Below are 12,807 nucleotides of genomic sequence, written 5' to 3'. Positions count from 1 at the left end.
TTGGTAAGGACATCTCTTGTATAAAGGCACAGACCATTTCAAGATGTGTGTGTGCCTGGGTATGATCCTTATTATGTGAATTTGTGGTGTAATTCCGCCCCTCCTTCACTCCGTTTCTAATATCTATAATGTTTGTAATTAATGATGTTGTATTTATTATTGGCTGTGCTCTTTGAGAGGCAGTACAGTCATTTTTGCCAGCAGTGTAGGCGGTGGGTCCTTCAGCTTGTTGTTGGCTCGTATGCCCACACACATCTTTTTCCTGTTTTCTTGAAGGTTAGTTATTGCTTTCCACAGTAGTAACAACGTTTAGATGATCGTACGTATTGGAACATGTCTCCTACAGATTACAAGGATCCTTAACATACTCACGACCATATATTGTTTACATGCTACAAGACCTGGATATACTTGAAGACTGGACGACTATTAGAAAGGTGAGGGTTTCTGCCAAAATACAGCATTCTCATTGAGTGTGAATGTACAGGTGCACCAAGATAATGGGTTGCATGGCATTTGCCAAATTTACTTTTGTGTTTGAGACACAATTTACACCTGCAGCAAAAAAATGTATCTAAACACTGTGTAAAATCTGTGCGCTATATTGGTGTAAAGTATGCCACATCTAAGCCAAGAATGTCTACCGTCCCTAGCGAGTTGCGGCAAACTTACGATACTCTATTTTGATCCATTTGGAGCAGTTTGCTGCATCATCTTGTAGGACCTTGACTCTTACATGATTACTGATCCATCTGCTATGTCTATGGCGAGCAGGAAGAGAGAAGGCAGACGACATGCGCCTTCCCTTCCTACAGCTGATTGGCGGGGGTGCCGGGTGTCGGACCCCCGCCGATCTGATATTTATGACCTATTCTGAAGCTACTGTAGGTCATCAATATTCAAAGCCCAGAGAACACCTTTTAATAAGTGCTGAGAGCATCAGATCATTATGTACCTGGCTGGTGGCCATGAGGAGGGCTCAGACAGCCCACCAGGACATTTCCCTGTAGGGCAGGGATCGGCAACCTCCGGCACTCCAGCTGTGATGAAACTACAACTCCCAGCATGCACACTTGTTGTCAGGACTCCGATGAAAGCGAATGGAGCATGCTGGGAGCTGTAGTTTTACCACAGCTGGAGTGCCAGTCAGCGCAGTTACCACTAGGTGCAGAGTAAATTTGATAATTGGGAGTCTGCGTAGGTGCCATGTATCCAGGTGAGTTATAGCAGCCATTGTCTGTTCCCCGTTTTTCCGTAAGCAGCTGTCATAAAACTACGTGTTTCCATATACATTTCCATATAGGTCAATTTAGTTTTTCTAGTCTGTACCTGCTACTTTGTTATTACACTATTTTAAGTGATTTTATTATTATGATTTGTGAAGTTTAGTGAGCTCATAGGGGGTCATTTATCATTTGAGGTTGTTTTTGTATCAGTTTTAAGTCTGGCTTTGCTTTGTGTGTCTGCACCAAATTTATGAACTGGTGCACCTCAATATGAGTACAATGTGGTTAACACGTTTAGGGGTAAAAGTACACCGGGGGTTGCAACTTTTGCAAAAGTTGCACATAGTAAATGAGCCATAATCCAGGTCTAATCTCACTTTAAGCTCTTAAAGGGAACCAGTCCCCATAGCTCTGTGTGCTTTTATTGTGTAAAAAAAAAAACTATTTGATACATATGCAAATTAACCTGAGATGAGTCCTGTAGGTGAGATGAGTCAGGGACAGGACACATCTCAGGTTAATTTGCATATGTATCAAATAGTTTTTTTTTACACAATAAAAGCACACAGAGCTATGGGGACTGGGTATTGCGGATGTGCTAGCGGCCATCTAGCAACCCATGTCCTCAGCTCTATACACAAAATCCCGGTGACAGGTTCCCTTTAAAGGGTTTCTATCACTTCGGATCACCTATTTTGCTCTCAGACACTAGCGATCTGCTAGTGTCTGCTCTGGCCAACCATCCTAATATAACAGCTTTTGGAGCAGCGGTTTTGCTAAAAAAAGGACTTTTATAAATATGCTAATGAGCCTCTAGGTGCTATGTGGGCGTCATTAGCACCTAGAGGCTCCGTCTACCTTCATAAACAGCCGCCGCCCAGCGCGTCCCTCCAGCCCGCCCATGTCCTCCGGAATGCGATCCTCCGTGTGACGCGTCGGACGAATTCTCGCGCATGCGCCGTGCGCGGCTGTATTCGGCAAATGCGCAGTGAATGTCTGACCGCTCCCAGCTCAGACATCTCCAATGCGCATGTGCCGATGACGTCACAGTGCTCCGAGGGACAGACGACGGCCGGCAGCAAGCAGAGGAAGCATTGTGTACGATCACTGCGCATGCGCCGAATACAGCCGCGCACGGCGCATGCGCGAGAATTCGTCCGACGCGTCACACGAAGGATCGCATTCCGGAGGACATGGGCGGGCTGGAGGGACGCGCTGGACGGCGGCTGTTTATGAAGGTAGACGGAGCCTCTAGGTGCTAATGACGCCCACATAGCACCTAGAGGCTCATTAGCATATTTATAAAAGTCCTTTTTTTAGCAAAACCGCTGCTCCAAAAGCTGTTATATTAGGATGGTTGGCCAGAGCAGACACTAGCAGATCGCTAGTGTCTGACAGCAAAATAGGTGATCCGAAGTGATAGAAACCCTTTAAACATAGATCACTGTGAAAAGTGGCGAAGATCAGGAAATGTTGCAATTTTAACTAAATGTGGCAGTTGCAGACTATTTTTTTAGACCACAAAACTGACACATCTGATTTGATAAATATCCCCCCTAGATCGTTCACATGTTGTGGATTCTGTCAGGATTTAAGCACCATTTCCTCCCCTCAATCCTGACGCCACCTGAAACTATTCTGCTGTGGATTTGCTACGTTGAACAGTAGACTCGCTCCATATTCAGATCTGCATGCCGCGGCGAATATCTGACTTTCATTTGCAGATTTTCTGCCATGGAATATCCTCAGTTCATGGTTGTTTTGCCTAGCACAAATCCTCACTGTGTGAACATAGCCGTACAGTCCATATAATCGTTTTATTACAAGTTCAGCCCATTCCTGCACATTTATCGATGCTGTGTTTTATGTTTAGTAAAACTAATCTTTTTATCTGTTCCCTTGTCAGGCCATGGCGACGTTGGGTCCTCACCGTGTAAAACCAGAAGGTAAGTTGTGAAGCGAGAGTTGGTTAGTTTATAACGTATATTTAAATTTTCAGACAAGCATATCTATTGCTGAATGCTAAGGAAAACACTAATTTATCCTGAAATAAGACCATTATGTAATGAAACAATGTAACGTTTACCACAGGGGACATATTGCCTCACAGTGCATCCAGGCATGCAGCACCTGATATGCAAAGGACTGACCCCCCATCTGGTAAGTAGATTGCTACACTACCTGGTACAGGCGCTGACAGTCAGTGAATGGCACTTGTTATGGATGTGTTTCCAGCGGCCCATAGTAGTTTTTGGTCAGGGGAATCCTATGCAAGAAGTAGTTCACGTGTTTCATGTAGGCAATTGTCCACCTGGAATGGTTTTGGGATCCTGTGTGAACCCAATCCTGGTATATTTAATTTTGACTGTCCTACCAGACAATGCTTGGACAGGGGCCACAGTGTTTTTTGGCAGCAAGCAGCCATGTTGTTCTGGTCATGTACCCTGTATGCTTAAAACTAGCATACGGTATAGAGCATAATCTGATTTTAGGGGTCTTTCCAAAACTTTTATACTGATGAGCTATCCTCTGGATTTGTCATCCGTATCTGATCAGTTGGCATTTGACACCCGGGACCCCCATAGATCAAATGTTTGAGAGCTCAACAAGCACAGTACAATGTATAGCGGCCAAGCTTGGTTTCGCAGCTCCGCTCCATTCGCTTCTATGAGGCTGAGCTGCTCCTAGGTCATGTGACCGATTAAACTTGATGTCACATGGCCTAGGCTAAGCTGTGAGAAGGCTGCGGCACTACTGTAGGCGCCAGTGCCTTCTCAAACCGCTGATCGGCGGGGGTCCCAGGAGTCGTGAAGAGAGCAGCACATTGTAGCCATCTCCTGACTGGTGTCAAGAGCTGGGATGTTATATGCAAGTCGCTGCCTACACGGTTTGTTACCTGCTACCTGCTTTCCTAAGATCTTGTAGCTCTGCTCCATTAGGACAAAGCAATAATCTGTGGTAACAGTGCCTTCAGGTAGTCTGAGACACACCTGCTGCGCTCACCTACCTGCAGCGCTGCCTTCTCTGATTGGCTGCTGTGTACAAAGCTATTACAGGCTGTCCAGAAAGCCATTGCATAGAGGCATTGCAAGGAGAGGATGATTATAAAGTACAGATTACTAAACCACCGGTGAGAATTTTTTTTTTTTAAAAACCTGATCAGGTAATTGACACACTTATACTGAGGAGATAATCTTAAAGGGCATCTGTCAGCAGATCTGCCCCTATGACACCGGCTGACCTGTTACATGTGCACTTGGCAGCTGAAGGCGTCTGTTGGTCCCATGTTCATATGTAACTGCATTGCTGATGTTTTAATATATGCAAATGAGCCTCTAGGAGCAATGGGGGCGTTGCCGTTACACCTAGAGGCTCAGCTCTCTCTGCAACTGCCACACCCTTTGACTGCACTAGGTAGTGTAAATGTAATCACACCTGGCCCTGTCAAAGTGCAGAGGGAGCAGAGCCTCTAGGTGTAACGGCAACGCCCCCATTGCTCCTAGAGGCTCATTTGCATATTTAAAAACCTTAATTTTTCTCAGCAATGCGGGCACATATGAACATGGGACCAACACAGATGCCTTCAGCTGCCGAGTGCACATGTAACAAGTCAGACAGTGTCATAGGTACAAATCTGCCGACAAATGCCCTTTAAAAACAATGTAAATGGCCAAGCGCTACCGGGGAATAGTGATAATATGAAGAAAACATGAAAAACAGTTTATCGTAAAATAGGCAATGCGTTTTCATTCAGAATGTGCATCTTCATCAGGCCACAGATAGAAACAGTAACGGGACGTTGTTATATAGAACTGAAGACACCAAAAACAAGTTGCCACCTCAGCTCATTAGCATAAGGGCTCGTGTGATGCCCGTTGCCATATTGCGGACCGCATTTGCGGATCCGCAATACACGGGCACCGTTTCGTGGCTATTCCGCATCACGGATGCGGACCCATTCATTTCAATGGGTCTGCAAATCCAGAGATGCGGAGTGGTACTGAACGGAACACTACGGAGTGCTTTCTGGGGTTCTGTTCCGTGCTTCCGCACCGCAAAAAGATAGAGCAAGTTCTATCTATTTGTAGAACAGAAGGATCGCGGACACATTTAAGTGAATGGGTCTGTGATCCTCATGCGCCTGCCCCGAGGACGGTGCCCGTGCATTGCGGACTGCCATTTGCGGTCCACAGCACGGGCACAGGCTTTACACGTACATGTGAACGAGCCCTAAGAATGAAACCAAGATATGGCAATAGTATTGATTGATGCCATAGAATCACAGATGAAAAAATCAACTGAAAGGTAACACGCAGTAAACAACATTGTCTATATTATATGTAAAAATGGTGAAAGCTGTGGAAATCTAGTAAAAACCACAGCTCCATTAACACTAGATGCTGTATAATAAAATACCATGCTCCGTGTGAATAGCCGCTGATCTAATGCTGTGTCCTGGCACTGTTCCTGTTCCTTGGCGGACAACTCAGATTTTCCTATCACCCCGATCAAACAAATACTTGCCAATACACCAAATAGGTTTCTGAAACTGCAGCAACATGAATCCTGTTTGGAAGCTGTCCTGCCAACAGCCGAATGGTTGGTCTCCACACATAAAGCACTGGTCTCTGATAAATCCCCCCAATGTTCTGTGGCAAAAGGCGTCATCAGAAAGTGGCGAGCCCCCCCCCCCCCCCCCCCCCTCGCATTTTATTGTTATACAGCATGTAGTGTGTATGGTTCATGGAGCTGTGCTTTTGACCACTTTTACTCGTTCTGTTTACTGCATCTTATCTTTTAGATGGCTTTATCTGTGATTTTATAGCTTTATTAATAATCGCTGTCATGTCTTGGTTTTTATGCCAATTAAATTAGAGGGCAACTTGTTTTGGCACCTTTATCTTTTCTATATAACCCGGTCTTGTCACTGTTCCCTTGTAAGGCCTGATGAAGATGTTCTGCACTGAAACGCGCCACGCTGTCTGTTACAACAAGCATGACAGAGGTTCATATTATCTTTTTTTCCCCGGCAGCACTTTCTTATTCTTTGTATTTATCTATCATTTTGTGAGCAGCGATTGCTATATGGTCTTCTAGACTATGTTGCTGCAGCCAGGGTTTATATATGTCCGATACAGAGTTGAGCCTCACTGAGGTGAGCAGTGCCCTATACGCTCTTTTTACATGCCCCTCCAGGGCATTGATTGCACTGTGTGGTGCCCCTTCTTTTTGCTCTCCATACATGTACTGAGCAGAATGAGCCTTAGGGCTGTATTAAGCTGGGTTCACACCTGAGCGTTTTACAGCGCTGTAAAACGCTCAACAGGCAAAAACCAATGTTTCCCTATGGGCATGGTTCTCACTGGAGCGTTTGAAACAAGCACATGCCAGTATTGGGCTTCATACACGCACGTGCAGTATATAAACAGTGCTTGTGGTGCCAACGGCAAGTTCTGCGGTCACCAGAGGAGAGCTGTTCTTGTTGAGTCATGTGGGCAGCAAGCGTCAAAGTTTAACCCTATTTTAAGAGTCCATGTTGTAATGTTCTAAAACCCAAAGTACTAAACTAGATTATAGTTAACATTCTGCGGCTGGTCAGTATGGGTTGTTTTTTTATTGTCTACCACCTTCTTGATTTTATTTTTATTTTTTTATTATTATTTTTTTTCTCTTCGCTTTGTATGTAATATAAGGTCTTTTTGTTCTATCACTGCTGTGTTTTGTGTTTTTGTATTATTATTTTTGCCCCCCTCAGTTACAGTAAAGATGGAAAAGCATCAGCACAGCGCCAGGTCAGAGGACGGTCGTCTGCATTACAATGGGGAGTGGTATGGTCGAGGGCAAACCATCTGCATCGACAAGAAAGACGAATACCCAACCAGGTGATAATCAGGAATGGACCTGTGTTTTAAAGGGAATGTCTCATCAGAAAGTGACCTATTGTTTAAATTATTTTTCATGTTGCATATATTCGTAAGGAATTTTGCTAATGTAATTTTGACTTTTCAATGTCTATCTATATTGAAAACAAAAATCCTGCAGTTTTCACACTGGCCACTAGGCTTAATAATAGTCAGCACAGATCACTTTACTGCAGTTAAAGGGGTTGTCTCGCCTCACATTGGGGGCATATCACTACCCTACTCTACCTCTGAGACCCACTCCTATCTTTAGAAGAAAGCCTGCAAAGTGAAGGAAGGTGCACAGCTCCCTATGGGAGCGCCAAAAATAGCCGAGTGCTGGCTCTGCCATTTCCGTCAGCCCCATAGAAGTGAATAGAGCGGTGGTCGTGCCTGCGCAGTGCGCTTCCCATTCATTTCAGTGGGACTGCTGAAAATAGTTGGGCGCGTCGCTCGGCTATTTTCTGCGCTCCCATAGAAATGAATGTAGGGCGGATGCACATGCGCGGTGCACCCTCCTTCATTTTGCAGGGTCTGTGCTAAAGATAGGTGCAGGTCCCAGAGGTGGGACATATCCTAGCGATATATCCCCAATGTCTGAGGTGAGACAACCCCTTTACCTACTACTTATCTCTCATTCTAATCCTGCCTGTAATATAGTCTGTATATAGGTAACACAGAATCCGCCGTTCACAATCGGTGATATCCCAGCTTATCTGCTCCCTCTCTGCACAGGTCATAGAGCGTGCCTAGAAAACTATCCCATAGATGCAAATGGGGTCCTCTCCTGACCATTATGTCTATAGCCCATGGTGGCTGCTTATAACGCATATCTCTAAAATTTAAATGCTGTTAAGAAAAGCTCAGGCAAGATGGCTGCCCCTATAATCATGTTCAATACTTAGAATAAGAAAATCTGCAATCAGAAAATTAAAACCGGTTAGAGAATAGATGTCCCTATCTGGTTGATCTGTCCACTCAGTTTGGAAACTAAAAACTGTGAAAAAAAGATGCAGATTGCAGGTGTAATACTGATCTTGCACATTTTATCATTTTCTCGATGGTTGGAACATGCCCAAAGTGGGTGCCTGTGCAATATACCATGTTGTATAGATAGACCTTGTACAGTAGTAGTAGTGGCATGTACGGCATACACCAGTTATTGGCTGAGTGTCTAGATCTGGAAGGACAAGGAAATAGAGAGTAGCAGGGACCTGGAAGAGTCAGAAAACGAGCGGCAAGGGATCGGTCAGGTGACTATGCCCATTGTTTTTTTATTTTATGTCATTCTGACCCTTTCAGATGGTGTTGTCTCTGTGGCAACATGTTCCATCAGCAGAGGCAATGCCTCCCCTGGGACTTCTCTTACTCTGGAGGACCCAGCACATCACACGGGTGGCCCTTTCTAATCGCTGCCTGTCATGCTTCATTTCTCCACTGCGGGCACTGCAGCTGAATCGGGCAATTGTTGATCTGTAGGGATCTCAGCAGAGGTACAACCTGTGATCCGCTAATTGTCAGGGAACTGTAGTAACAAAAAGGGTTGTCAAAAGCGCACAACCGTTGTAGACTGGGGTATCGATATGACCCGCTAATTAACAGTAAGGCTGGATGTACGATGGCACATTTCCTACGTGGTACACGCTGTTATTGATGGTCAGGACTGTCAAGCTTACACGTGACCTCTACTAGATATTCACCACCACCACCAAATCCCACCCTGTGTAACCTGCCCATGCTTTTCTTTTCTCTTCTAGTGCCGTCATCACCATGATTAACAGTGATGAGGTTTGGTTTAAGAGGCCAGATGGCAGCAAGTCTAAATTGTACATTTCACAGCTGCAGAAAGGGAAATACAGCATCAAGCACATCTGACTGGAGCAGGACTCTCCACTTGTCCGGCTGGAGAACTTTTCAGGACTGAAATTGTGCCAAGTCATGGGACTCTCATTGTGAAGTATATTCGGGACCGTGTATCTGAGCTTGTGGTGTAAATCTTGACCGTGTATCTGTACAGTGTTGTGTAGACCATGTCCAGATGATCATTTAAGACCCTCCTGATGAGCCCTCCCAGCATCCTCGTCCTCGAAGGCTTCGGCTGAAACGACGGAAGAGGAGAAGACCGCGTCCTCACTTGGGATAGCAATTAAATAAGATGATTTTTATTATATATGCATTTATTTACTTCAAACATGAGTTGAGCTCCGTGTATGTAATGTAAGAGTCTCTTTGGAGAGCGATCAGCGCTCTTCTATCACAAATCTGAACGGCCGCAGGGTCGATGCACACGTTCTAATGCGTTCTGTTTAAAGAACCAACTAAAGTCCTTCACCTGCTTGGTTTGAAGTTTTCTTCATTTCTAGGTGTGCCGCTTCCATTCAGATGAAGTATCTCATAGTTCTAGAAAGCTCTCTCGAAGAATTATGGAAACTGCTCTTATTAATCAAAATGTTCTGCCAAGTAGAACTGCTTGGGTTACAGCTAAAGTTTTCGGGGGGCATCTATTCAGACTGCAAGTGTTTTCCAGGTAAATCAGAAAATCCATTCAAAGGTAAAGTCTGAATTGAAATTTCCAAGGATACCAGGTTCTTTTAGGTAGGCACCCATAGCGTTTTTATCTTTGACTGGTGTCTGTGAAATCTGTACGATATGTAGGGATCGCGAGGCTTGGAATATAGAAGGAGATGACATTTTGGCAGTGATCTATCTGTGGCCTAGACCAGATATAAATTTGTCTTTTTTACGAGAGGGGGTTCAAAATCAATTGGGCCAAGTATTGAGTAAACTATGACCGTGGTTGTATCTGTTGTCGTCTCATTTTCCTTATCACGATAGAGGGTTTTTTATGTCAAAAATAATGTGGCGTTTATTGTTACATTCATTTACCATTTGTGCCAACATGACTGTGGGTATTTTATATTTTATTTCAATATATATATATGAAGTAACTTTGCAAATACTCATGTTTTGTGCTTTTTATGTTCTGTTATCATCGATAGCTGCGTTTGGGATTTTGCTGGTCTCCTTTAGGGCTCATGCACACAACAGTTGGATGTTTTGTGGTCCGTAAATTGTAGATCCGCAAAACACAGATGCCAGCCGCGTGCATTCCGTATTTTGCAGAAACTGAACAGCCGGCCCCTAATAGAACAGTTCTATTCTTGGCCGTAATGCGTTTTTGCGGAACAGACATACGGAAATGGAATGCACATGGAGTAATTTCAGTTTTTTTTTTTTCCGGCTCCATTGAAGTCAATGGTTCCTCATACGGGCTGCAAAAAAATAGAATGGACCCTCAAAATTTTTTTTTCATGTGCATGAGCCCCTAGACAGAGACTTTAATCACACTACCATTTTTTAAAGGATCCTTTCAACAGGACATTCGGGCAAGGTGCAACGCCTTGTAGGGCTAGCCCAGCTGAATGTGATAATACCTCTCACTTAGAGATCCACTGCTTCATTCTGGAGACATAGTACTTCTAATCCTTTTATAAATGAGCAGTTTAGTGCACTGAGGGCGGACCCAAGGCACTCTATGCACCTCCTACTTCCAATGCCAACCCCTTCCTTCTCCTTGATTGAGAGGACCAGCAAGATGACTATGCAGGAACCTGGCCCGGTCAGTCAGGAATGAGATGAAGATGGAGGACCAAGGGTGCACAGAATGTCGTAGGCCTGCCCTCTGTACATTTGCCTATGGATTAAAAGTACTTTTACCTACAAGACATTGTAAGTGGTCTAATTTCTTGGTGACACACTTCCGTTAAAGGGTTTGTCCAGCCGTGGAGCCGACAACCCCTATCATCCAGACTCTGAACATAAAAAATAAAGCGGACTCCCCAGCACATAGTCCCAACACCGCTCTGTTCCCAACTGCTTCCAGTCCCTGCGGGACCGGAAAGTCTCTCGTGACCACCATGGCCTCAGCGCTTACATCGGGTTGAACAGTACAACTATTAGGTACCATTCAAGCCGATGTGACTGCTGAGGTCTGTGACTGACTTCAGCGGTCACAGGACCCAACCGCTTCCTGATACTTTGGGGACCAGAAGTGGACGGTAACAAAGCAGTGGCGGGACCGCAGGCAGGCAAGTCCGCTTTTTCTTACGTCCAGGGCAGAGGTGGCCGGTTCGAAAGCCAGATAGCAACTTTAATTTGACATCAAGAATAACCTAGTAGTAGAAGTTGTGGAATGGAAGCCATATTGGTGTTGTGAACAGGGCCTATACTTCATGTTGGCAGCTTAGGTCTCAGGAGATGAGCTCCTGGATCCAAGTACAAAGATGGGAAACCTCTTAAAAACATTTTATTGTGAATCTTTCCTTTCTTCTATGTATTGGGTTCCATTTCTTATGTATAAAGATGTATGGCAGTGCAAATCTCCTGAATGAGATCCTTGGCTCCAACTGTTGTCTGAGCGTCCATTACCCATTGCATTCCAGCAACTGGAAACTAGTAGAAGACTGACTTTAGCCATGAAAAGAGAAGAAAACGACAGATGATCAAATATTAAATCTATTCATAAAGTACAACATTTTATTAGATTTTAACCAGGATATCACCAGCTGTTGAGTAGTATATGCAATCTCATATTTTATTCTGTTTACATACCAGGAAGGCTGACCATACCATAAAGTGTCTGATAGTCCACAGAGGTTTGCCTACCGACCTTCTGAATGTGCCATATAGATTGACCGTTCTGGAGCATCCCTTCCAAACAAGCAGCTACCAGTTGTGTAGTCGGGTTGCCTCCCTGGGAAGTCAGTGGCTGCTATATAGGCACTTGACCCCAACACGCATGGCAGACTAGGGTCAGTTTTGTAGGGAGCCAGTTTCCTTATTGCCTATCAAATGCTTTTCTTAGATTGTCCTCAAGGATGAGATCCTGAACTCTAAGCTTTGCTGATGACATAATATACTAAGGGATTATTTGTTGGTAACCATATTGTGCTGTCCTGCTGCTTGCTTGGTTCGAGAAGCTAGTAAAGATGTTGAGGTCACTGGAGAACAACTGACGATAGAGTGCCCACTAAAGGGTTGTCACATATCAGCAAATGGTATTTATCATGTCTTAAGCCACTTACTAATGTATTGTGATTGTCCATATTGCATCCTTTGCTGGCTTGGTTCATGTTTCCATCACATTATACACTGCCCATTTCCATGGATTACGACCACCCTGCAATCCGTGGTGGTCGTGTTTGAATGCTATAGAAAAAAGTGCCGGCCTCTGAGGGAGTACATAGGCACTCATGCACAGCAACGCCCTTCCCAACCGCCTCGTATCTGCTTTGCATCGGTGGCCATAACCTGTGGACACAAGCCGTATATAATGTGATGGAAAAATGAATCAAGAAAGGAGGCAATATGGACAATCACCATACATTAGTAAGTGCCTGGTATTAACTTTCTCCATGATAAATGCCATTTGCTGAAGTGAGACAAATGAGACATGCAGTGTAAGGGTCCATTCACACATCCGCACTTTGGGTCCGGATCCGTTCCGCAATTATGCGAAACGGGTGCGGACCGATTCATTTTCAATGGGGACAGAAAAGATGCGGGCAGCACACAGTGTGCTGTCTGTATCCGCATTTCCGGTCCGCAGCTGCGGACAAGAATAGGCATTTCTATTGGGGTGCCGGCCCGGTGTTTTGCGGATCTGCAATTTTTGGATCTGC

General features: G+C 44.7%; 1 protein-coding gene across 1 annotated transcript in view; it reads left to right on the top strand.

Moving 5' to 3' along the window:
• The window catches only part of BRMS1L (BRMS1 like transcriptional repressor), a 56,120-nt gene extending 46,046 nt beyond the window's left edge, over positions 1-10,074 (top strand). Inside the window, exons 7-11 of the mRNA XM_040412141.1 lie at positions 373-437; positions 3,133-3,172; positions 3,318-3,386; positions 6,982-7,108; positions 8,884-10,074. Of these exons, the coding sequence (XP_040268075.1) occupies positions 373-437; positions 3,133-3,172; positions 3,318-3,386; positions 6,982-7,108; positions 8,884-9,001 (419 nt within the window). The 3' untranslated portion in view covers positions 9,002-10,074. The remainder of the gene's footprint in view (positions 1-372; positions 438-3,132; positions 3,173-3,317; positions 3,387-6,981; positions 7,109-8,883) is intronic.
• Positions 10,075-12,807: the final 2,733 nt, after the last annotated feature.

Source organism: Bufo bufo, chromosome 11 (assembly GCF_905171765.1).
Source record: "Bufo bufo chromosome 11, aBufBuf1.1, whole genome shotgun sequence".
Taxonomy (NCBI): domain Eukaryota; kingdom Metazoa; phylum Chordata; class Amphibia; order Anura; family Bufonidae; genus Bufo; species Bufo bufo.
The sequence above is the reverse complement of the archived record's forward strand: the minus strand, read 5'-3'. Positions and strand labels throughout refer to the sequence as shown.